This window comes from Eucyclogobius newberryi, unplaced genomic scaffold (genome assembly GCF_026437365.1).
Source record: "Eucyclogobius newberryi isolate DKJ021-1_F unplaced genomic scaffold, fEucNew1.0.hap1 SCAF_4, whole genome shotgun sequence".
Taxonomy (NCBI): domain Eukaryota; kingdom Metazoa; phylum Chordata; class Actinopteri; order Gobiiformes; family Gobiidae; genus Eucyclogobius; species Eucyclogobius newberryi.
The window spans coordinates 1,371,492-1,398,806 of record NW_027316056.1 but is presented as its reverse complement, the minus strand read 5'-3'; the positions used below and the strand labels follow the sequence as shown (position 1 = coordinate 1,398,806).

At 42.8% G+C, this 27,315-nt stretch overlaps 1 protein-coding gene across 1 annotated transcript in view; it reads left to right on the top strand.

Moving 5' to 3' along the window:
* The first annotated feature begins 4,205 nt into the window (after window positions 1–4,205).
* Window positions 4,206–27,315, top strand: part of LOC140378273 (glycine receptor subunit beta-like) — a 68,813-nt gene continuing 45,703 nt past the window's right edge. Inside the window, exons 1-2 of the mRNA XM_072464039.1 lie at window positions 4,206–4,341; window positions 19,488–19,594. Coding sequence (XP_072320140.1) covers window positions 4,208–4,341; window positions 19,488–19,594 — 241 coding nt within the window. The 5' untranslated portion in view covers window positions 4,206–4,207. The remainder of the gene's footprint in view (window positions 4,342–19,487; window positions 19,595–27,315) is intronic.

Here is a 27,315-nt window from a genome sequence, read left to right as displayed (position 1 = left end):
TGCGGGGTTTGTTTTGTTTCCTTCTTCTGGTATGTGCGTAGCACGTTACTAGAGTGTAATCTCTTGATCATTTGCTGCGCCAGGTTTTGCCGCAAAAAAGCTTTTCCAACTTTTCTGCACCAGCCCCGCTCCCCGCGCTGGCCACGGCACGCCGTGCTCCCCGTACGCACCCACCCCGCTCCCCGTACGCACCCGCCCCGCTCCCCGTATGCACCCGCCCTGCTCCCCGTACGCACCCGCCCCACTCCGCGCATGCACGGCTTTTTTTTAGCATTTCAACGATGTATTGAAGCTTCAAAGCAAGAAAAAGACGAAATGTAGGTTCAACAATACCTCATGTTTCAAAGAACCGGGGTTAAGTTCTTAACCTTAAGTTGTGGAGAGGCCTAGCCAGTCTCCAGACCTCAATCCAATAGAAAATCTTTGGAGGGAGTTGAAACTTTGTGTTGCTCAGCGAGTCTAAAATAAGATCTATCTAATCAGACTACAACTGAAGCTGTATCTAGATTGTTTTTTAGTCTTTATTATTTTGCTCTCCGGTCGTGGCAGGTAAATTGAGACTGTTCCAAAAAGTTTTTCTGCAGAAGAATTCAAATGCTGATGTCTTGTTTGGTTGAAATTACATTGTTCTGGCTAGCTCATTTTTTTGTCTATAAAGTCTATAATTTGTAGACTTTTGAATCACTTTCATACCATCTTTGTTTGGTGAAGAGCATTTTAAAAATGATTTCCTGTAAGGCCAGGTTATTAACACTAGGACTCCCAGAATTTAGAATGATTAGAACTCCCAAGGCTGTCAATTGTACTCATCAATAGAATTATTATTTTAACAAGCAAAAAAATTGTATATTATTCTCTTAAGAACCAAAAAAGTATATTAATGATTTGTATTATTCTATTATCAGTATTTAGAGGGAATTTGTAATTTTCTTTTATGATATAAACAAGTTTAAAAGTTATGAAGGGTTTAGTAGATTTGATTTAATAAGTAAATTAATTCAACATAGGAATATATAGGCTATTTATAAAAGAACCACTATAAATTATTATATTTATAGACAAATATTACAATAAATAATAGATCATATGTCAACAAAATTACATACACACTCTAAAAAACACATTCAAGCTACAATAAGCAGGATATTTATATATATTGTTAATTTCTAAATAATCATAAAGGATACATTTGGAGAAAACAATTTTAGACAATGAAAAGAACATATTCATACATTTTTTTGTATGCTACAAAAGTCATTTCAATAAAGTGAAATATCTAAGTCTAAATCATCAAAAAACTCCATACAATAAACAAAATGTACAAACATAATGGGCAACACTATTTACAATTCACACAGAAGAAACTGACTGCTCCTATGCAGCCGCACACATGCGACTTTGGACCGTTTAGGGGAACCTGGCCCTTCTTTGGTTCAAAAGGACAGGAACTGTCCTGTTCAAAAGGCTGCTCCTTTGAGCACGTGTGGTCTGCGTGGAGTTCGTAGGCCATCTCAAAGATGAAGTCGTGGACACTTCTTGAACAGGACCCAGGAGTTGTCCCATGTCCATCATGTTGTAACTGCCATCTACGCGTTGCTGCTTCCTGAGAAGTTCCTCAGCACTTGTCCAGCACGTTGCGTTATCACTGTGCCGTCAGGTGTTTATGGACGCCACTATTACTACAATAATCCAATAGATGGCGCCAAAAACGTGTCATTCTAATTGTGAAATTGCTTTTAATGGACTTCTTGAAAACAACATTTAAAAGTTTGGGCCACTCCTCACTGTTCATGCAAATTAAGACTGTGAATATAAGGATCCCTCAATAAGATTAACGTTTGCAGATCTAGTACTACATTAGATTTGATATGCTATGACATGTCACTATTTTGATACATACTTTATTTACGTGTTGTATCATTAATATAAATGCATATTTTTGTTGTACTGAAATAAAGCTACTGATTTATTAGAACTTATGGCTATACTGTAAATAAATCAAATCCACATGACGTGTCACTGTCAAAAAAAAATATGTTTTGTGATTTCTTTAATTGAATAAAATAATGGACAGAGTGCGGAACACGCAGTGCAAATGTGTTTTATATAGTTCATGAGGTGAAAACACTGGTCTTGTGGCGAGAGGGTCTGGTCTGACAGGATAGTAACCTCCTGCCCGGGGGCCGTAGTAGTAGTACTTTTTAGCATTCTGATGTTATACCAACCTAATATTAATATTCCAATTCTTATTAAAGGTGTGGAGGAATTGAAACAATGTCAAATGCAACATTTCAAATGATTCACTTTGTCATTTGAAAAATTCGACATTGTTTTGTTGTTTGTGGCTCTCTGTGAAAAAAGTTTGGACACCCCTGGGCTAAGGTCTGTGTCCAGGGTGAAGAGGGTCCAGGTCAGAGGTCACCTCACTTCTCAGCAGAGTACCCAAAGCCCTGCAGTCTGTGTCTGGCAGAGACTACACAGTGATGGAGGATATAAGGATCTGATGGTCTGCTGCCACTTGAGGTCTTGATGATGGTGCAGAGGAAGCAGAAGAAACCCAAGGTCACAGTGGTGATGGCTGTGACCTTCCTGAAGTCCAAAATGATCTGTAATGGCATCCAGCTCTACTGCACCAGGACACCAGCCTCTGCTTTTATCCACGCTTTGGTCTTTGAATAGGTATTATGTGTGACATGCAAGCTATTGTGTCCAAGTTGTGGATCTAAATGTCCCAGATCAGATGCATTGACACGCAGTGTAACAAAATGTGGCGTTTCTCATCTTTAAATCACACAATTAAAACATTCAAAGCTTCCCCAGGTTTTCATGTCAGGGACATTTCATATCATTTATCGCGGTCCAGTGCAACAGTAGTAAACACTGCAACTACTGGTCTTCTGTAACATGCTATGGCTAGTAGCAGTGTGCTAACAACACTACAAGCCAAACAGATTGAGGCTACTACCGCTGTACTTCCCCATTGCTTGTTTTTGACTGGAAGTGAATTAAACTTACTCAGAGCCGTGGGCAGTAGCTGTGTTCTGGAAGCATCTAGTAAACACGATGGGTGAATGATTGCCGATGTCTTGCCTTCACTGCGCTGATTGGCGGAAGAAAGGAGAGTCTAACTGGCTTGGCAAAATAAAAGGGTGGGAATCATCAGCATCTTATTATAATATGAAGAGAATGGCTCACAGCGTAGGCCGTAAACTACGATACTCGTTTTTGGCGCATGTCGGACCGCCAGATGGCGCACGGCGATAAAAGCTTTATTTTGAAAAAAAAAAACACTTTTTCTTTACCTGTGTGTATATCATCCCCATGTTGCAATTCAACGGAAATAAAATCATTGAACACGTTCATTCAAATGTGAGTAATTCTTCCTCTAACTCCCACACTCAATTTGACAGCCTTAAGTTTTGTAAGTTTTCCTGCGGATGACAGTGGCGCGGGAGCATTGCGTAACCTTTAGTGTCACTCACAACAAAGCAAAATCTAAAGGTAAAATGGATTTGAGGAAGCGATTATTCATAGTCACTGGCAATGCATCAACAAATGGATAAGGTTGATTTGGGAGGTGACGGCGAGTCAGACGAGGACTGGTGGGTTTTGGGCAGCTCAGCCGAATCAGACAGTGAGTCGGAGGACGAAAAACAACCTCCCGCAAAAAGAAACTGGCAAAATCTCACTGGCAGTCGGTCTATTGTAAATTTTCAAGGTATTAATGACAAACTTTATTATAGGGTAATGGCATTTTAGGCTGTCGAGAACTAAGCGCCTGCTTATTTATTATCGCCGAGTGAGCTGCTCATTCTTGACAGCGGTGACAATATTCCAGGTATTTAGGAGAAAAACCTGGCTGGGTGGCTTCAATAAGTCAATGTGCGTCTATTCTCTAACAGCGACTTAGCAATCACAAACAACTGCTGAGCGAGCGCAGCAGCACCCACATCCTCCTCGTCCTCCATCCACTGATGATGATCTACTTTGGCAGGAGATGGGAAAGGATGGCACTTTGTGGACTCTTGCACAAGGAGAAGAGAGAGGAAAAGGGAAAGCCATTTTGATAAGGGAATGTATTCTGATGTGGATCAGATAAGGTTTATTACATATACTGTAGTACAGAAGATTTGCAAAGTGGTTCTGTGCCTTTAAAAATGTCTTCAGGGTAATGAATGAATTCCTTTTTATTCTGTGTGTTGAAGGTATGATGGCTGCCAGGCTCTCCACACTCCTCCTGTTGCTGCTGCTGCTGGTGCTGTGCTGCAGTGACCTTACCTCAGCCAAAGATGGCAAGTCTAACAAGAAGGGCAAGAAGGGCCCGCTGGTGGTCTGTCCCGCGTAAGTAACCTCACTACTACCCCCGCTCTACTTTGACTTGAGATAATAATGCAAACAATACAAATATTGAATCATTTAAAAATATAGTCATTGGCCTTAAAGAGATATAGTATATATAACATATAGTACAACATATAAGTAGAAATTGACTTAAATTTATGTCCAAATGTGATCTTCTCCATATTCTTTATGCCACCGGAGTGTTTTAGGAGGCCCTTCATTAGAATGGACTTTCTTCCACTAGGGATCAGTTTTTTTTGGCCCTGATCCGATTCTGAGTCATCTGATTTTGAGGATCTGCCGATACCGAGTCCCGATCCGATACTTTCATAACACATCAAAAAAATGCACAAATGCAACATAAACCGTTTTTTTAAACCCCAGTTTTAATTTTATTTCTTAAAACTTTAACAAGGCAAGTTTATTTGTGTCGCACATTTCATACACAAGGCAATTCAAAGTGCTTCACAGCAGGAAAAATGCATTCAAATCACAAAGAAATTACAGAAACAGAAATACAATAAAATTAACTAAATTAAAAATTATCAATCCAACTGATTTTCTAAACTAATAAAATCACAAACAAAAGAGAAGAGTACAAAGAAAAAATCCTTTCAGTCACATGTGCAGCTAAACAAAACTGTTTTTAGCTTAGATTTGAACATTGTCAGAGTAGAAGCCTGTCTCACATCTTCAGGAAGACTGTTCCAGATTTTAGCTGCATAAAACTGAAACGCAGATTCCCCATGTTTAGTCCTGACTCTGGGCACCAGCAGGAGGCCGGTCCATGTTTAGTCCTGACTCTGGCACCAGCAGGAGGCCGGTCCATGTTTAGTCCTGACTCTGGCACCAGCAGGAGGCCGGTCCATGTTTAGTCCTGACTCTGGCACCAGCAGGAGGCCGGTCCATGTTTAGTCCTGACTCTGGGCACCAGCAGGAGGCCGGTCCCTGAGGTCCTCAGAGTCCGAGATGGTTCATATGACACTAACATATCCAAGATGTACTTTGGTGCTAGGCCATGGAGAGACTTGTACACAAGCAGAGCTGCTTTAAAGTCTCTTCTGAGCCACAGGGGGCAGTGCAGAGACCTGAGAACAGGACTAATGTGATGGTACTTCCTGGTTCTAGTCAGGACTAATGTGATGGTACTTCCTGGTTCTAGTCAGGACTAATGTGATGGTACTTCCTGGTTCTGGTCAGGACTAATGTGATGGTACTTCCTGGTTCTGGTCAGGACTAATGTGATGGTACTTCCTGGTTCTAGTCAGGACTAATGTGATGGTACTTCCTGGTTCTGGTCAGGACCCGAGCAGCAGCGTTCTGGATGAACTGCAGCTGTTTTACAGCTCGTTTGGAGAGACCAGTGAGCGGCCGTTACAGTCTAATCTACTGGAGACAAACGCATGGATAAGTCTCTCTAAATCTGGTTTTGACACTATATTTTTGATTTTGGCAATGTTTTTAGATGGTAAAAAGCTTCTGATGTTATTGATTTGACGTGGCTTTTAAAGTTCAAGTCTGAGTCCATTATTACCCCCAGATTTCTAATTTGGTTTGTAGGTTTTAGAGCGAGACTCTGGAGGTGACCGCTAACACTTTCTCTTTGTTTCTGTGACAAAAACGATGATTTGAGTCTTGTCTGAGTTCAGCTGGAGAAAGTTGTTTTGCTCCACACACTGATCTGTTGGATGCAGTGACAGAGTGAATCTACTGGTCCATATTCACCTGCCGATAGTGAAACATAGATCTGACTCGTCTGCATCATTGTGATAGGACACATTTTCACTGCGTATCAACTGACCCAACGGCAGCATGTAGAGATTGAACAGAAGGGGACCCAGGACTGACCCTTGGGGCACTCCACAGGTCAGGGTCATGTGGTCTGAGACACAGTTACCAATTTCAACAAAGTACTTCCTGTCTTCCAGATAGAACCTTAACCAGATTAGGGCAGTGCCAGTGATGCCCACCCAGTCCTCTAGTCTCTGTAAGAGGATCCCATGATGGACAGTGTCAAAAGCAGCATCAGATCTAACAGAATTAAGACTGAGGCTTTGCGCGTGTCAGTGTTCAGGCGGATGTCATTTGTCACCTTGACAAGAGCAGTCTCAGTGCTGTGATGAGGTCTAAAACCTGACTGAAAAACATCAAATGAGTTGTTTATTAACAGTGAAACCTTTCTTTGATGTAGCTTGAATAAGAAATAATAGTGCAAAATTTGAATTAGATAAAAATAGCAGCTCAACTTCAAATACCCAGCAGCAGTAAACAAATAAACAAAGTGTGTATTAAATGAAAGTGCAACAGTGTCATAAAGTAAGGCCATAATGTGCTTTCCAGAACTCTTAATACTCTTCTGGCTTCAATAATAAAATGTATGTTTTTCTTGATGAAATCCGTCCAAATGTCGAGTCGAGAGTAAGTCAGGGGCGAGTGTTCTGATCCTCGCGGTCGCCACGGTGACTATCACGCCGCGCTATCAGCCCGCACTCCGCTCCCCCATCTCCCCATGGCTTTCTTCATATTAGTAGCGTTTGTCGCGCACAATTACATCAACCCATTTCTTGTCGATGCCACAGTTATTGAGCATTTTTCCTTCATGTGTGTGATGCTCTGCTGTGACGTGCAGGATCGAAAACAACAAACTAAAGTTTACTGCCGTAAAGTGTGGGCTTTACGACAGTCAAATGTTGTGATCCATTCATGCATTATGCGGAGGTGAGAGACTAATAATGAGCTTGAAATATAAAGCGCTGATCAAACTAATAAGAGTAAAATGTATATCCGATCAGTGATCGGAGGCGACGTCTGATTTCGATCAAGTCTGAAACCACGTGATCGGGCCCGATTTCCGATTACGTGATCGGATCATCCCGACCTTCCACCGTTTTGATTATATTACATGCTCATGTTTTTGGCTGGAATTCTGCTGTTGGAGAGGAATGACACGGTTGTCCCCCATGTCGGGTGCTCATTGTTTACGAGGAGATTCTAGCTGTTGGAGAAACAGTTTTCCAGGTGTTTTGGGACTGCCCAGTTGCTGATAAATATTGGTCTGAAGTCACCAAAGAGCTGTAGACTGTATTTGACATGGCTATTCCATTTGATTTTGGACCTAATTGGGCCATAGGGCTCCTGCCATGGACACAATCGATGGATACCTTAGAACAGGGGTTTTCAACTAAAAGTCACTGAGGTCCAGTTATTAAATTTTGTTCAAGTAGAAGGTCCGAACTGAAGTCCAGCTCGTGTCGACATTTTCATCTGGTTTCAACAATACTTATTGTTCATTTCCACTGCAGGAAATGAACTGGTGCATAACTATCTCTTTTACCATCAATAAAAGTCGTCCCAGGCAAATAAATTCAAGGGCTTTATTTCAGATTAAAGAAAACAGAAACCTCAGAATAAAAAAAAATAAAAGTGCAAAGTGGAATAACTAATTGTTCTCTTAAATAACATTGACTTAACATTCTCTCATCTGTGTTCTTAAAATAAGAAGGTCCCAGCCCAAACAAAATGAAGGATCGACAAGCTGTAGAGATAGATGGTGGCTGCCCACGAGTCCGAAGGTTCACTAGTCCGAAAATTCAGAAATTTTAAAGGTCCCATAACATGCAAAATTGACTTTTCAGAGCTTTTAACTTTCTTACATTGCTATTTGTGCTTCATATATGTCCAGAGTGATTTTTTGATTGATTCCCGCAGTGTTTAGCTATAGTACAGACTATCTCCTTTCCTCCAATCTCCAAACTGACGGGCGGTGGCTGCAAGACCGCGTCATAAGGGCAAGCACGCGTCATCATCCCCCTCCCCCCTCTCCACCCGCCTCCCCCTCCCGCCTGACGCCTCCCGCCCCCTTCCCCCCGGCTCCGCGCTGCTCCAGGCTCGTCTCCTCATACAAGCCCCGGAGTTTTTCTGCTTCGATTTACGACCAAACACGGTTCAAAGAGGCCCAAAACTTCATTAATGATATCACACTCTTTACTATTATCACAATGGTGAAGGTTTATGTGGCAGTTGATGCAGCAGCCGGGAAAATAAACGGAGAGAAGTTCTATCCGATACCGAGAAACCCGGAAATAAGAGTGCGATGGACATAAGACTTTTATATATATATATATATATATATATATATATATATATATATATATATATATATATATATATATATATATATATATATATATCTGTTCTGCGCACGATGTAGAATTAATACCAGTTTTATTTAGTCTCAAAGTAGTGTTGATCTGAATTTCTATCGTTTCTCACTCACTCGCGCGGAGCGGCGCAGACAGCTGTGGGGGACACACACTGAGACTACGTCACGGGTGGGCGGGGCACACACGCTGAGACTACGTCACGGGTGGGCGGGGCACACACGCTGAGACTACGTCACGGGTTGGGCGGGGCACACACGCGCTCTGAGACTACGTCACGGGTGGGCGGGGCACACACACGCTCTGAGACTACGTCACGGGTTGGGCGGGGGAGCCAGATGGCTCTTCACAAGGGTGGGGGCGAATATCAAACCAAGCCGTCTGCATTTCCGGGTTGGTGAAGGGTCCAAGGTCTGGGTGATATTTCTGAACTATTATGTTAAGGGTGTTGCACAACCCTTATTATTATCAATTATACACTTAGGATAGACTACGAAACGTGAAAAAAAGCATGTTATGGCACCTTTAAGGTTCACTAGTCCGAAAGTTCGCGGGTCCGAAATTTCCCCGAAATGTTAAGGTTCACAAGTCCGAAGATGTGTCTCCGCTCAGCGGGCTCTCCTCGCGGCTCTCCTCGCCTCCCTTTGCCCTAGACACTGGCTTTTAAGACTTTTCTAGTGTTGATGCACTTTTTATGATTAAACTCACGTATTTTCCAGAACCGACTTGTTTCTGTGCATAGCCTGAGCTCCTTATCGTATTATTAATGAATGAATTAACTCAAATAGCAGCAGTTTCGGCCGCGCGCCGCGGCTCTGTAGACACTCCCGTCTTGGCCAGCTGAATTTCCTTTTTGACTACCAATCCTACGGTGATCGGATCACGCGTTTATATATATATATATATATATATATACATATATATATATATATATATATATAATTTCTATACTTATGATAAAATGCATTTTACAGTCTGCACCTTCACTTTAGCCCATGAGGGACTTTCGGATCAGTGAACTTTCGGATCAGTGAACCTTCGGACCAGTGAACCTTCGGACTCGTGGGGGAACCGTAGAGATCCTGCATGTGCCACTTGAATGTCTGAGTCGCTTCCTTCCAAAATCCTCTGACTTCTCTGATGAGGAAAGGATTCTGAATTAACAGGAGGAGCTGCTGCCCAAAACTTCATTAATGATATTGCACGCTTCACAATAATGAAAATGGTGAAGGTTTATGTGGCAGTTGAGTGCAGGGCAGCGGTGGCCAAATTATTATTATTTTTAACAATATCATGTCACACACCAACATGATAATGACAGAAACTGACTCCTACAGCACTAAGACCACAGTCATTTTCAACAGTGAACATTGTGTCTCACACAAACTCTCAGTTCAACAAAGTCCACAAACAAAAACATCATCATTTACAATAGTGTGTTTCACTTACTGCATGTTGCTTAGTGCGATTGTTCAAGGGAACAATCCTCTTCAAATCTGGCTTGAAAAATATAAACTTTCCCACTCTGTTAAAAACGTCCTGTGTTCATCTTCATATTTTCTTATAGTTGTGCATTTTTTCCTGCCATTTTGAGAGCAAAATTGACACCTGCTTTGCGGAATTTCAACTCATGCACGTTTGACAAAAATACCATATTGAAGTTCAATATTGGTGGACTGAAGAACGATAATATGAACGCGTTCATTCTGGTGTCTGTGAACGGCACCTTCGTTTTGTAAATTTTTGTTCAATAAAGTGTCAGATTTCTAGAGACTTCCAGGCGAAAAACACCGTTAAGTTGCCCAAAAAGAGCCCATGTCTGGCAAGTGTGAGAGCTCCAGAGTTGTAGAGGCGATAGATCGCGGAGACAGAGATTTCGCGTGTCGCACCGCACTGCACATGCGCATCACAACAAAAACCAGCATTGACGCGACAGCAACGTGTGTCAACAGAGCAGCAGGAGTTGCCCTACTACGACCAGTTACGTGAGTTTTATGATGAGGTCGGTGAGGATTGGAACAATCTAACATTTATGTGCAAACTTTGCCCAGCAAGTTCTCCCTCATGTTTATGAGAATATACTGTGGGGTTGAAAGCTGCTGCTGCTGCTAGTGTGGTGCTGAATGGACAGCAACACATGGGGGAAGTCTGTCCCTTCAATGTGAATGTAAATCCTGGGGAAGGATTCAAAATTGGATATGAAGATGAAATCTGACACATATTTTCAGCAATAAACTAATACAATAATTGCTGCCTGTGGTTGTATATGGGCTGTGGAAATAATTTAGAAACATTATAGCATAATATTGAAAAAAATAACTGAACTAGTTCATTTTTTGGAGCTGTGAACTTAGTTCAAAATTATGAACTATGAACTGAACTAGTTCATGTAGAAAGTGAACTTTCCCAACACTGTCCGTACCAAATATTAACCCTGATTTTCTCAGGGTTAATATGGCTTAAATATGTTTCAGGGGTTCAAATACTTATTAGCAGCAATAACAGCAAAATCATATATATTGTTTTAGATTCTGTCTCTCACAGTGGAAATGCACCCACAATGACAAGTTGGAGAACTTGTGAAAATTGCAGGGCATTCAAATAGTTGCTCTCTTTGTATGCTTTTAAATCAAGAATCAAATAAATGATCATGGAGAGGTATCACATCCTATATACTGTGGGACACTTTGAAAGCTGTTATAAGAGGGAAATTAAAGCAATAGCCTCTTATGAGAAAAAACACAACATAATAAAACAAATCGAAGACTTACAAAACACTTTTTTACCAATTATTTAGAAATCAAAAAACTGTTAGTAACAAAATAAATAGTGTTGCCTGGTGGTCGAGTGGTTAAAGGTTGAATAGAGGATTTTTGAGACCAGAGTCTAGTTTCCTCGTGACGTGGAGTAGTTTTCCTCCCACATGTCAATCATTCCCTGCGTGCTAGTGCTAGCACACCTGCAGGCTCGTTCTGGCTCGTTCCCAGGATCTCAGCACGTTTCCCTGGCTGCGCATGCGTGGTTGATATGCCGGTGTGTGTTTAGCAAAGCGAGCAGTGAGTTCCTTTAGTGTAGCTCCACGCTTCGGACCACGGAGTACAAAAATGTATTTTTTTACCCTGGTTTTTGTGTATGTCAATCAACCCAATGGCATTAGAAGTGTTACAAGTTGCATCCTGTATGTGAACTTCATACTGAAGCAAACAAAACGAATAGAATAGATATTGTATATTCACAAGAGACACATTTGAATGACACTGAACATCAAAAACGTATTAAATTCTGCTATAAAAATATTATTGGTCATACAAACATAGAAGGGGAGTTGCAAATTTGATTTGAGAGTGATATCACTTTCATACTGTTGCCATGGACCTGATTGTAAACCATTCTGAGGGAACCCTAATTTTGTGGTAGTGATTGGAATATTCGGAGAGCATGTCGGAGGGGTCTCCGCTACATCTCTGAGGCCTTCTAGCTTTTTCTCCTCAATTCATTGGTGTTTAAAGACTTACAAAACACTTTTTTAACATTCCACATTTTGTTTGGCTCTCGTCCAAGTATGGTTTATGCGTCACAAGAATAAGCACACAATTTTAGTTCTCACAAGTCAAGTTAAACAGAAACATCTGTTTTCCATCTCACCTCAGTCCAAACATAGCATATTTCTTCTGCAGTGACTTGATTTAATGCTCAGAATAATGGATCAGTTCTGACCTTTCTTTACAGCAATGATTAATACAAAAACACTTATATTTATTATATATATATTGATACAAATGATAAGACCTAGGCTTTATTTTAATTTTATTCCATTACAAACTCAAGAGGCACCGGAGGAACAATAAATAAGAAGTTCCTTATCTTGTTGAAAAATATAGGATTGATTGACATATGGAGGGAAATATAATAACCCTAGGGCATGCCAGTATACAGTATTTTGCGCACGAAAAGGCGCACCGGATTATAAAGCGCACCATCAATAAATGGTGTACTATGGATCATATATAAAGCGAATCGGACTAGAAAGAGCATTAAGCGAAACAAGACAGATAATTCAGTTGAGCTTTATTAAACGCCTTCACCTCATTCAGATCAACGTTTTTCAACACACTCTGCTACCGCTAAAAGACACGTTTGCATATTCACAACCATTCTCAGACAAGCTCACTTATAAACACGCAAAATACAACACAATACACTCACTTTTTCAGTTCATTCCTCGTCCATAAATCCCTCAAATTCTTCATCTTCATTGTCTGAGTTTAACAGTTGGGCTGGATGCCATACATCCCGGATCCCCGGGTCCATCTCAGAGTCAGTGTCACTGCTGTAACCTTCAGTGATGATTCCGGCCTTCGTGAAAGCTCGGACCACAGTTGGACTGATACTTTAGCCCAGAGTTAAAAGTCTGCGTCGTAGGCGTGTCTCTTGCGATAATATTATAGATCCATGGTCTCTTGGCAGGAGCCATCTGGACCCCAAGATTCTTGGGGTCCTTTCTTATTTAGGTGTCCGCGTTGTTCCTGACGTATAATGTAGTTTACATTTTTACAGAGCGCTGCCGTGTGTAGTGGTAGACTATTGTTTCCAGAATACTTTGCATACATGTTGTTGGGACTTCTGGTTCCGGAGTACCATAAGTACAGAGTCTCTCGTGTCCCGAATCTTCTTTATACACCGTGTACCACACAAAATCGCTTCGGGGTCAGTAAGTACAACCAGAAATAATCCATATATTAAGATAAGATAAGCCTTTATTTGTCCCGCAATGGGTAAATTCCAGTGTTGCAGTGCAACGTAGGTACAGAAGTAAACAATAATAAAGAACAGATAACTTATAAACAACTTTTAAGAACTGTTGTTTCTAATTACTGAGAATAACAAGACAAGATTATGGTCGTTAAAATAAAAGTATTTATTCCCTACGATTACAAAACTAACAGATTAAAAACGCATGTCCTGTCCCTCAAGTTCCCATCAGACATCTGGTCCTCATCTGGGGGCCTCTCACACACAGGACAAAGAATATGAATATTGTAGGATATGCAGATGTCCTACCCCTGTTGCCATGGTGACAGGAATGCGGGCTAGGTGTTATCTACTGCCCGTGTGGAGTTTTACACCCCTCAGAAGAAAGAGGATGTAATAGTGACAACAGAGACGCTCTGAACTTTGAAAATAACTTTTCATCAAACGACTCCTTTTGGATCACAGAGAGTAACGATCTCTCCAAGACAAACGCTAAAACGCTGAAAGACTTTGCACTTTTAGTGGTTTTAATAGACAATCATCAGATTGTAAACATGTGTCCACCAGATGACTTTAGAAGTACATATTGTGATATCGTGTTTAACTTGTCATTTTAACTGTTTCATAACTTGTTTTGTGGACAATTTTACCTTTTGTGTAACTCTTGTGGCCTAAAGCCAGATCTCGTCTCCTTATCAACTCTGACCCCAGCGTGCGTGCTGATTGGCTGAAGCCACGGCGCCAAAACCCCCGCGGGGAAAGACGAAAGGAAAGAGCAGGGAGTTACAGACCAGTACCATCCGAGCTCCAAAGTGAGTTCCATCCGAGTTTCTTTCGAAGCTCGACCCTCCATCCAGGGTCCCACCAGCAAGGTCCATGAGGCCTTGGGAGCAGGCCTCGGGCCTAGTTAGCGTGAGCGATGCTACGCTACGGGACAAAGACTTTTCCAAGCGAAGCTAATGTTCCCTCCCGGAACTAAGAAACCTGTGCCCGTTTTTAAAAACGTGATTGATGCTGCATCACGCAAAATCAAGCAAGGACCTTTTGCAACTTTTCAAGTCCACAGCCTTTTAGACCAGCCACATCGGTGGAGCACCCGACGGCCTTTTCATTCGGGAACGCCTCAGAGCCAAGGAGAACGCCTCAGAGCCAAGGAGAACGCCTCAGAGCCAAGGAGAACGCAGATCGCAGAACCGATCCAGTCCTTCTTTGGCCAGACAACGTCAGAGCCGAGCTCCAGAGCAGCCCTGCTCTGGCCAGCGTGTGGACTGAGCCGCAGGCCCTTGGATTGATAGATCTAGAACCATCATGTCTAGGGTTTTCCAGCTGTTATCGACTCATTTGCATATTCCTAATTCATCTGTTTAATTCTTTGGTCATTAAATCTTCATAATCCACATTTGGTTAAGTGTTCCTTCATTTCCAGAAAAGGGGTCAATGTCACGGTTACGTTCTCAAACCTTTAGATCAACGAGCAAATTAATTAATCTAGATATCTGATTATAGAGTTGTTAAAATTGCTTATTATCTGGCTGGTGCCCCATTCTACTCTTAAATGCAGTGTGTCATGTTTGAATTCTTGACCTTGAATGCCCCCCCTCCTTCACAAGTGGGTGGACATTCATAACCTTACAGTACTTGTACTTAGGGATGTGTACCGCTACGACGGACCGGATCCGGACTTGTAAAAACGTTTCGGTTCAGGTCCAAAAAAAACGAAACCCGGTGATTCAGTCCTGGACTCATTAAAAATCTACCACTCACATTCTATATCCTTTACGTTCTAGAATCTAAACCATCTGAAACCTTCCATAGATCGCGAAATTTGCGCTGGAAAAGACGTAAACACTGACATCGTTGTCAATGGCGCACCCGGAGCCATCAGCGACGCACGCGTCTTCAGGGCAGAAGTTGAAGCCAGCGCAATGAGTTTAAAGACGCGAGAGACCGAACCTTCGGGAAGATCACTGACTTTAATTGAATCGTTTGAAGCCGCCGCGTGCGTCGCCGCTTGTGCCGCTCCGTGAGTTAGTTTGACGCTTGTTAAAGGAGCCGGTTGTGCTTTGGTTTGGGTGTAAATATTGTAACTTCTCGCTCAGGTCAGTGATACTGGTTTAATGTCACAAGTTGTCACTTTATTTCTTGAACAGAGTTGGTTACTGTTGGCCGTAACCATGGTGATGGAACAGGAACATCAAAAACTACCTCGTCTCCTGAGCCCGCTCTTAGCTCCGCCCCAGAGACCACACACGCGCACTAGAGACGAGGGTCGCTACAATATGAATAAAATAACTGTTATGTTGTGATGTGATGTAGCATTTATTTAGGTGAGTTAATGTGCAATATACATATTTATACATCTAAGTAAATACTAAGTCAAAGGAATATTGTTTAATTGCTGGATTCATTAATTGGAGCTTATATTTAGTAATAGTATTTGTATTCTACAGTTGTTAAATATGGTCTTGTGTTTAATGCTGTTAATATGATGTATTGTGTGTAATGTAAAATATTTTCATATTCTATTTTTGATACTGCTAAGTTGATTGATTTATAGTGGTTCTAGTTGACTGTTATGCTAGTTTTTGAAGGTTTTTACATGACTTTGAAGCCAATGGATCTGCAAAATTGAAGAGTGTAAATGTATCTAAAGCATTAAACTTCAAGTGTGGGAACAGCCCAGTCAAACCAGTAACACACTTACACACACAGTATCAGCAGAAACAGCTGCTCCAATACCAATACTCAACTTGCTCTTGTTCGGGAGTTGTTCCTCTAGTAAAACACATGAATGTGTGTTAGCTCGTAGCTTGTGATTTGTAAGTTGTAACTTCTGTTAAAAACAGTGAATAAACCATACAAGTTGAGTTTATTTCACTGCAGTTAAACCTTGTGTTTGATAGTTGTCCTTGTTCATGTGTCTTCAACTTAATTTAGCCAAGTGTCTTGTGTTACGCTGTTATAACATTATGCAAGAATGGCATGAGTTCATGAGTGACCTCTGGATTCGAATCCGGACTTGAACCTGAACGTGGGTTTAGGTCTGCATCCCTACTTGTACTAGTATGTTACCCTACAATATTCATAAGAAGGTGGATCTTCTCTGGCACCTCTTGGTACCAGGCTGTACCTTCCAGGACATCCTAATATGGTCGTGAGATGCGACCCTTGACCCAGACAGAGAAGTTGGGGGAGCAGAGACAGACAAAGCAGACAGAGCAAGAATGTGCAGTGTGTGTGTGTGTGTGTGTGTGTGTGTCCAGTCTGCAATAACAATGAAAGGTATATTAATGCATTACAATATTAAATGCGTATTAATTCCTACAGAACGCTCTTAATAGAAAAGCTCTTATAAAACTCTTATAAAAAAAAAAAAAAAACTCTTATATTCTTACAGTAGAAAATAATAATAACAATAGTCACATGTTCAGGGCTAACAGTGTTTGTTGTAGAGTCCGACAGTAGCAGGAAGGAAAGACCTGCGAAACGCCACTGAAGCTGTTGAAGTCTTTGGCGCGCGGTGTCTTGGGCACAGGTACCAGACAGGAGGTCTTCAGACCTGTGGTACCACCCTCAGCTTCAGGCTCATGTTGAAGACATGCTCCATAACTCCACACAGTTCATCTGCGCAGGACTTAAGGAGCCTGGGGCTGATGCCAACAGGTCCTGCTGCCTTCCTCACTTTAATCCTCTTCAGCTCACTCCTCACCTGTGCTGCTGTGACAGTCAGTGGTTGGCGGGGGGACTGTGTGCTGGGGGGATGGGTGAGTCCAGGTGGAGTAGTGAGCTGATGGCTGGAGTAGAGGTATAAATAGAAACGGGTGTTGGCCATTGTCCAGCTGTGGAAGAGAGAGCATGCAGCTGTGCATGTTCAAATCTCAGGAAGTGAGAATGTAACAGGAAGGATAGTTGGTGAACCGGGGTGACGGGTCTCACCACAACCGCATGTGCGCCGCTCAACCGCACGGAAGTGGAGCTTCGGCATTCTCCGGACCACGGCTCGGCAGCCAATCAGAGCCAAGCACACAAACTTTGTCGGCCAATCAGCGCGCAGCATGCACATTTTCACTTGTAAACTGTCATGGCGCGGGCTGAGGCGGACTTTAATCAAACGCTTCCCGGCCCGATTTAATGATAATATTCCCTTTTTTCTGAGATTTATTAATAAAAATGACCCCGTCCTTGCACTCGAAAATGCCTGTCCACATTTCAAAATACCCCGTCCAGAATACGGGAAGAAGGCCCTCATCTAAAAGAAAACCAGCAATATTGAACTTCAATATGGAATGTAAATTATTTTTGGTTTTGGACTTTGTTGAACTGAGAGTTTGTGTGTGAGACACAATGTTCTTTGTTGAAAATGACTGGTTTGTGGTCTTAGCGCTGTAGGAGTCAATTTCTGTCATTATCATGGTTGTGTGACATGATATTGTTAAAAATAATAATAATTTGGCTGAGCAGAGGTGTGTGTGTAAGAGGAAGGGATGGGGTGATGTTCATGTGTGGCATGTGTATGATGTGGCTCTTTGCGGTAACACAGTAAAAAATGTGGCTCTTCGTCTCTGACTGGTTGGCCACCCCTGATTTAGTTCATTCACCCACTGTAGGTCCCCCTCCGTCTGGACAGGGGGGACTTTGAAGCCTGAGATGGTTTTCAGGCTCCTCCACATTCCCTGAATGTGCTTTTGCTGCAGCTGCTCCTCCATCCTCCTCTTGTAGCCGGCTTCCTCCTGCCTGATCTTCCTCCTCAGCTCCTTTTGCACAGTCCTCAGCTCCTCCTTGTTCCCTGACCTGAAGGCTCTCTTCTTCTCCTTCAGCAGAGCCTTCAGTTCACGGTTAATCCATGGCTTGTTGTTTGGAAAACACTGCACCGTCCGGGAGGGAACAGTGTTCACAAAACAGAAGTTGATATAGTCCGTGATGCACTCTGTGATGGTGTTGATGTCCTCCCCATGTGGGTCATAGAGCTCAGTCCAGACAGTAGTGCTGAAGCAGTCCCTCAGAGCCTCCTCGCTCTCAGCAGTCCACCTCTTCACCACACAGGGCACCACAGGAGCTCTGTGCACGATGGGTTCATACACAAGATTACACAAGATGTACAAGATTGTGGTCCGAGCTGCCCAGGGGAGGGAGGGTGGAAGAAGAATAAGCCTCCTTGGTGTTGGCAAAGAACAAGTCCAGTGTTTTATTGTCTGTGGTGGGGCAGATAACATACTGGGTGTATGTTGGCAGAGCATGAGGGAGAAGCGTGGTTGAAGTCGTCCGAGACAAGGAAGAGGGCCTGTGGGTGCTGTGTCTATAACCTGCTGGTGCAGGAGAGCAGTACTTCACAATCATTTTCAGCATTAGCAGAGGGGGCCACAAGTGATCCAAAGCGATAATAGAATCCGGCATTTCTGGGGTCAACCACGTCTCCATGAAAAGCATGACGCTGCTGTCCTTGTACTCCCGCTGGGACCGCGTAAGACCCGCCAGCTCCGTCAGCTCCGTCGTCTTGTTCTGGAGAGATCTCACGTCTCCCGTGACGATGGCAGGTAGATCAGGTCTGAAGCATCTTTTATTTTCCCGGAGTCTGCGCCCCAGTCTCTGCTTCTACCTCTGATGAATTTTGTGTCGGTCGCCGGGAGAACCGCACTCTCCGGAGCGCCAACAGCTGTTCCTTTGTGTAAACAAGCACAGGCGGACCCGCCCACTCTGCATGCGCGGGTAAACCGGCGTGGGGCTCAGGATTCAGGTTTTTTGACTGATACACGTGGCCTGCGTTAACATGCAACAAAATAATTAATCACGATTAAGCTCTTGATAAATTAACACAATATTATCACATTATTTAGGATATTCATTTATAAGCTGCATATTTTGGTATCTATGTAGAGTTATGCACTCAGATACAAAACAGATACATTTTTACTTTGGCAAGCCTATTATTAACTAAGGGAAGACATTAGAACATTGTTTTGCGAAAGAAAGAAGACTTCCTCCCAGAGGTTTCTTCTTTTAACAGAAGGAAAGCTCAAAACAATGGGTAAAAAAAGAAAAACGCTTCAGTGTTTTGCACATGTGTAATAGTGAAGAGACACACATCTCAAGGAGCTCATCCCAACACCGGCCAATCCTAGCATGATCGCTTTGGCCCTCAAGTAAAACACACATTGGACAGAATTCAAGTAAACAACAGAAAGACCAGGCCAGAGAAGGCACATTTGTTTAATAACTATTTGTGCTCATTTACAGTCAGTTGTCTCCTGAAGACATGGCCCACGTTCCTGCCAACTCCACCTCCAACATCCTGAACCGTCTGATGGTGACCTATGACCCCCGGATCAGGCCTAACTTCCAAGGTAAGCTGAGTGTGCTCGGGCCTCTCCTGGATGTGAGCTGCTCGTCAGTCAAACCCAAACCTCACAATAAGCCATGATTACAATGCACTGACATTGTTGTCAGAATTATTGGCAGCGCAGCAGACAAAACGTTTTCCTTTCATTTTTTGCAAATGATTTAACTGTGGAACATTAGTTCCGCTCAAATAAACTTTGAAAAATATAGAAAATGTAAACTAAAAGTAGTTATGCTATGACTGCAGAGATTAGCTAGCTTGTTTCTTAAAGGCATGGGGTGATAAAGGACACTTCAACTCGACCCATAACAATTATTTTAACTTTGACTTATGTGACCGGTATTATACGTTAATGTAATTATATATATATATATATATATATATATATATATATATATATATATATATATATATATATATATATAGTGTATAAGTTATTATAGTAATAGCAGATCGTTGGGCTAGAATCAGAAGAACAGATACGACTCCAACAGAGAGAGAAGACTGTTAAATTGTGTTTGAAAAGTGTTTCCTATATTAAATATTTGGCCCTGGCTGCAGAGCCGCGGCGCGGTCAAATGGCCCAGCAGTTTCAGGAACCGCGGCACTGGCATATAGCCTCATGGTTAACCCTAACCCTAACCCTAACCTGTTACCATCCACCTATTTTCCACGGCACAATGGTTGGACCCAAATGGCATTGCTTATTAAAAGAGGATCTTATGTTCCACATGTGAGTGTGATGCATCATTAGAAAGCTTATGTCTTCTAGTTTCTGCAGATGTGCACATGACAAACTGTCAGGGCTTCAGAACTTACACTACAGAGGCCCAAATATGAACAAAACATATTGTTTTAGTCTCGCCTGAATATTGTCCATGTGTAATGGTCCTGAGCAGGACATACTTCATTGTGTGTTTATGCTGTTCACTGCACATGCTGTTGTCATGACAACAACTGTGTAAAGTTTCAGATCTCTAGGAACAGGCATTTTGGTGCTGTTGACCTTTTTGTATCAAAAAGTATAATATTATTCGGAACAAGTGATCCAAATATGTGCCAACTGTGCCAAACTTTTTTATTACAATTTTAGCTCCTCTATGATCATAAAACATACATTTTGATGTTTTGTAGGCCACTAATAGCAATTATAACCGCTAAAAAAAATATATGTGAAAATGTGTAAATATGAGTTTACCCATGAATTTCCCATATAAAGATGAAACAAATTATAATATTTTTATTTTATTTTTGTATTGATATAATAATACATATATCTAACAAAATGCGCGTCCAAAAGGCTAATAAAATCAGAAAACGTGATGCGTAAAATCTAGGCTCTGACATGAATGGATTCTGTGTGAATAAACCCTTAGTCCCGCCCCGCATTCTAAACCATGTGCGTCGGAAGCAGCACTTTTTCTTTTGCGGCGGCTGTAAAGAACAAACCCGTGGACAGAAACATTGGTGGATGGTCTTATTCTGTAGCTAACAGTCTGAAGAAAAGATCGATGCCAAACACCATCTTATAAGTCAAACAGGTCATTTGTTATGAACGGAGAAATGCGCCGGACGAGCCTTCATCCTGATATTGTCAAAGAAGAAAACTTTGTTTACTTGACAATATCTGGAAATTGGAAAACTTAGTAAAAATACATGTGTATATTGTTGTTCAATGGTTCCTTACGGACAGACTGAGTACAAGAATGTACAGAATTAAAGCCGTTTCGTCCATCATAAACAGCAAACAGGACATGCGTTTGTAAAAGTTGAGACTTTCTCACAAACTATTGGCAATTGCTTCTTGGGGCAAATTATTCAATGTAAATCAATGACTTATTCATTTTGTTGAGAAAATAAGCTTTAAAATGATGTATAACTTATGGTATTGACCACGGAAATAAAAGTGATGATTTAAGAGAATATTTGAGGTATGGAAAATGCTCGCCTCAGGTGGATGGGAACAGCTTAACCCGGTGCGGTCAAATAGCGCAGCAGTTTCAGGAGCCGCGGCACAAAATAACATGGCAGTTTCGGCTCTGTAGACACTCCCTAAATATGTAGAGGAGACAAACTGGCCATTCTGTTTACTTCTTTGTCCTTTCACAATGATTATATATGCTATATTCTTATAACCCACGCCCCCCACACAGTTCAGTTCATGTGTCCAAAACCCAGATAGTACATGACTGCATTTGAGGTAGAACAAGCACAAATTAAACACAAATATCAATATTCAACCAGTGTCTCCCTCTCCCTCTCTCCCTCCCTCTCCCTCTCTCCCTCCCTCTCCCTCTCTCTCTCTCTCTCTCTCTCGCTCTCCCTCTCGCTCTCTCCCTCTCGCTCTCTGCCTCTCGCTCGCTCTCGCTCTCTCCCTCTCGCTCTCTCGCTCGCTCCCGCTCCCTCTCGCTCGCTCTCTCTCTCGCTCGCTCGCTCTCGCTTTCGCTCTCTCTCGCTCTCTCTCGCTCGCTCTCCCTCGCTCTCCCTCTCTCCCTCTCGCTCTCCCTCTCGCTCTCTCCCTCTCTCTCTCGCTCGCTCTCCCTCTCTCCCTCTCGCTCTCTCCCTCTCGCTCTCTCCCGCTCGCTCGCTCTCTCCCTCTCGCTCTCTCCCTCTCGCTCGCTCTCGCTCTCTCCCTCTCGCTCTCTCCCTCTCGCTCTCTCCCTCTCGCTCTCTCGCTCGCTCCCGCTCCCTCTCGCTCGCTCTCTCTCGCTCGCTCTCGCTCGCTCTCGCTCGCTCTCTCTCCCGCTCCCCCCCCCTTCCTCTCTCCCCCCCTCCCTCTCTCCCTCTGCATTGATAGTATTATCAATAAATATTCATTGCAATGTGAACTAGGGCAAGATTTACTCTACAAAATGCTAAACATTTTGCTCAATTAGCACCAGTGAAACAGTCAGTTTTTTTTTTTTTTTTTTCTTACTTCCTGCTTCTGAAGAGTGCACACGCTTTCCTGCTCGCTCCGCTTGCTATCGCTGCTTTTGTTATTTATTTTGCTTTTTGATCAGTTTTTGTCTTCCAAACATTTTTGCTTTAGACTTTTTCAAGTAAACCAAGGATTTTAAGAACATTTTTCCAGTTTTAACGACATATCTGACGCCAGCGACATGTCCGGGAGAAGAAGGGAGAAAGACTGTGAACGCTGTCGGAAATATCAACAAGAAATTAATGAGCTGAAAACACGGATATTTGTTTTGGAATCTGAAAAAGTTCTTCACGATACAATTCCTGTGTCAACCGATGGTAAGAAGAGCACACTTTTTACAAGAAAAACTGCTACTTTCAACCTAAACCGCAGTGACTCTGTGTCATTTCCAAAACAGTCTAAAAACCAGAAAGACCAGGCTGTTTCTTGGAACAAACTTGGAGCAAAGCCTAAACGATACAAAGATAACGTGAAGTCACCTAAAATACAGCTCACAAACAGATTTTTACCACTTTCAGAGATGGAATTAAATGAAAAAAGGAAAGATGACGTGGCCAAAATACAGCGAGGAGGATCTGTGCCAGGAGCCAAGGTCACGCAGATTGTTTTAGTTGGGGACGGCGCGATAAGTCACGTGACGCATGAAAAGATAAACACACATTCTTTTCCAAGCGCCACTGTTTCTGAGATAACGTCACTCCTTCCAAATATTATGGCAAAGCATTGAGGAGCTAAACAGCTGATTGTGCACATGGGTGCAGTGGACATGCGGCGGGAACAGACAGAAGTTTTGAAAAAAGACTTCTTGAAGTTATTCCACGTGCTTGATAAAGTGGAAATCAAAACATTCATAAGTGGACCTCATCCAAACATCGACAGGAGGATAAACAAGTTTAGCCGGCTTCTTCAGCTGAACACATGGCTGTCCAAAGAGTGTTCCCCGAGAGGACTACACTACATTGAGAACTTCTATCTATTCTGGAAACGAGAGGACCTGTTTAAGAGAAATGGCCCCCACCTATGCAGAGGTGGAGTGAGGGTGCTGACAGAGAACCTGCTCCACGCTCTGAGGCATTGGACTGGGCCTGGACAGGGTCCTGAGCAGATAGTTAGAGAAAAGAGGAATGAGAGAAGAATTCCTGCTCCATCAGCCAGAGACCGAGCCAATGTTTCAACATCAACAGCACCACAACCTCAGCCTCCACCAAAGGATTCATCAGCAGCTGCTCCACCGCCACCAGCAAAGGATTCAGCTCCAGCTGCTCCACATTCACCTCCACCGCCTCCAGCAAAGGAACAATCTTCAAAGGCCTTGGACCCATCTGTGACAAGCCCAACAGCATCCCTGTCATCGCCCCTGCCTTCAGACCATCCCTGCAACATCTACTCCCACCCCCTGCAACATCTACTCCCACTAAAGATTCATCATTCTCCTTCTCATCTCCACTCTCACCCATGGGCCTTCCCAGCCATTTTGAAAGTCTGATCAAATCAGGCCTTAAGATGGCTCCACTCACGCCCAATATAGCAAGATCAAGGGCTATGTCAATACTTATCAACTCTTCCCCCCACAAGCCGACTACACCAACCAAAGCCCCACCACCCATCCCCCCTCGCCTCTCACCTGGTCCCAAACTCTCCTCGGCTACAAAAACCCCACCACCCATCCCCCCCTCGCCTCTCACCTGGTCCCAAACTCTCCTCGGCTACAAAAGCCCCACCACCCATCCAACCTGGCCTTTCACCTGGGATCTCCCATAGCTAGGATGCACTGGGTCTCAGCGTTGCCGGGACTTATTGTCATATTAAAAATCAAACCAACCCGGGGCCCTATGTAAAAAGAGCCCCCCCTAGTGCTATTCCTGTAGTCACATCACACAGATGGAAAAACAAAACGCGAGTCAGGCCCAATCTGAGAAATGTGATTCATATTCCCTGTGAAAAGATAAAGCCCAGTCTCACTGAAACTAGTCTGAAACTTGCTGTGCTAAATGTCAGATCCTTATGTAACAAATCACTCTTAATTAATCTTTTTTTTCTTCTTATAATCTTGATTTTATGTTTTTAACTGAAACATGGCTTGACAAAAACACAGGAAATGTAGTTCTGATAGAATCTGCTCCACCTAACTTTAAGTTTGAATCTGAAACACGAGAAAACAAAAAAAGGAATGGAGTCTGTGCTGTCTTTAGAGATGAAATAATTACCCGCAAGTTGTCTTTTGGGGTGTTTTCATCATTTGAGTATGTATCCTTTAAAATGGAGCTAAAACGGTCTCCATCCATTCTCTTCATTGTTTTATACAAGCCTCTCCAGCACTTTCAAAGTTTTATTGATGATTTTACTGAGATGCTTTCAGTCGTATGCACAGAGTTTGATGGTTTGGTCATTACTGGTGATTTCAATGTGCATGTTGATAATATTTGTGACAGAAACGCTAAATAGCTTGATGCTGTCCTTGAAACCTTCAGTCTTACTCAGCATGTGAGAGGCCCCACCCACAGCAGAGAGGCCCCACCCACAGCAGAGTGGCCCCAACCACAGCAAAGGACACACTCTAGATCTCATAATTACAAAGGGGGTAAATATTTCAAATGTTAATGTGATCGATGTTGCTCTGTCTGATCATTTCTGTGTCTTCTTTGATCTGTCTGTTTCTCCCAAACCTCCGGTTGGTCCTGCAGTTGTTCAGAGGAGAAACATAAGTGATGGCACAGGTGCACTGTTTATGGAAATGATAAACTTTGAAAATGTCTCATGTTCTAATGTAAATGATTTGTTGAACTCTGTTACATCTAGTGTTTTGAATGTTCTGGACACCATCGCCCCTATGAAGGCTAAAATGGTTAAAAATAAGCAGAAGTTGCCATGGAGACATGATGATTGGGTCAGGACACAGAAAAGGGAGTGCCGCAGGGCCGAACGGAAATGGCGCAAGTCAAAGCTCCAGGTTCAAAAAGAGATTTACAAAGAGAAGCTGAACATGTACAACCTAATCTCATGTAGAACTAGGGAAAGATATTTTTCTGAAATTATTGGAAGCTGCAGTAACAACTCGCGTGTCCTGTTGCCACAGTAACAGATGAACAAACCCTCCAGCTCAGCTGCCGTTAGAACTCATTTCCACATCCAAGTGTAATGAGTTTACATTATTCTTTAATGACAAAGTTCAGGGCATTAAAAATGCTATAAATCCCACAATGCAAAAAAATACCCTAAAACCACCAAGACACTTAGAGCTAACTCACTTTGCACCTGTAACTGACAAAACTGTCCAGGAGATCATCACCAGTCTGAGTTCATCTACATGCTGCCTCAATGTGTGAGCCTCCAGATTTCTAAAGTCTGTGCTGAACAGTTTGTTAGCACCATCACTCACATAGTTCAATCTGGAACATTCCCAATGTCTTTGAAAACTGCGGTCATAAAGCCACTCCTAAAGAAGAGCAGTCTTGATGCTGCAGTCCTGAGTCATGACCGGCCCATCTCTAATCTGCCATTTTGGGGCAAAGTCCTTGAAAATGTTGTTTACAACAGCTCACAGATTTCCTCTTAATAAACAACTCATTTAATGTTTTTTCAGTCAGGTTTTAGACCTCAGCACAGCACTGAGACTGCTCTTGTCAAGGTGACAAATGACATCCGTCTGAACACTGACACGGGCAAAGCCTCAGTCTTAATTCTGTTAGATCTGAGTGCTGCTTTCGACACTGTCGATCATGGGATCCTCTTACAGAGACTAGAGGACTGGGTGGGTATTGTAGGGTCTTAAGCTACAGATATTCAGTTTATGATTAAGGAGGATTTAGCAACATATTCTTATTGATCGCGGGGCACCAGGATAAAATCCAAAGCTAAAATAAGGTCCTTAATCGCGCTCGTTAAAAAGATCTGAAGGGTGACTTCATGATTCAGGGACTTACGACATAGTCTAATCAAACAAACAATAGTCAAGAAATATTTCCTGTAGTTTATTTATCAAAAGACAATCAAAATGGCACCGGAGCAGCTGATTCATGCGGGTAAATCACAGGTGATGTTCGTATGAGATTTAAACAGCAGATTCATGCAGGTATTCAGTTAAACCAGGGTTTTTGCCTTGAATAATCAAACGTGTCTATGCTAATCTATATCAAAAAGAGGGAAAATGAGGAGCTAATGAGGAGGGAGGAGGAAGACCAGCCAGGTTTAACGAAATCACGCCACAACTGCAAATTAAGACCACACACTGAGATCGGCTTACAGTTTGGTAGAATAGGTCCGCAGCCTGGTCCTTGTCCTCGGACGGGATCCGTGGGAAAGAAGTGGCGGGACCGTCAACCTGGTCCGTCTCGTGTGCGTGTCAGCAGGGGAAGTCCGTGACGAAGGCAGCGGCGTCAACTGGTCCGGAGTCCCTCTCACCGATGGGACGGGTCCTCGGCGTTAGCGGCGTGTTAGCTCCTCACTGGCACTTTACTCAGATGAGAACGTAGCGCTGATCTACGTAAACAACGTTTTACTTCAAAAATAAAATAACGAGGTAGAAAGGAAGAAAAGAGTCTCAGTACGGTTAGCGCTTAGCTTAATTCCAGGTGTTTCCAGGTGTTTTCAGAGTTCAGAGGGCAACGCAGCTTGGCCTAGCTTTGTCGACCGCCGTGTCGGATCCTTTGTTGAGACGAAGAAAAGGGGGGGTCAAAGCTCACGTCTTGGAGACGTGCTTCAAAAGGAAGAGAAAGAACAAAAGAGCAAAGAGAGCGTGTCCTGCCTCGGAGCATGTGTTTTGTTCCAAAGTGCGCGGGGCACGCTGGGAGCGGAAGGGGCGGGCG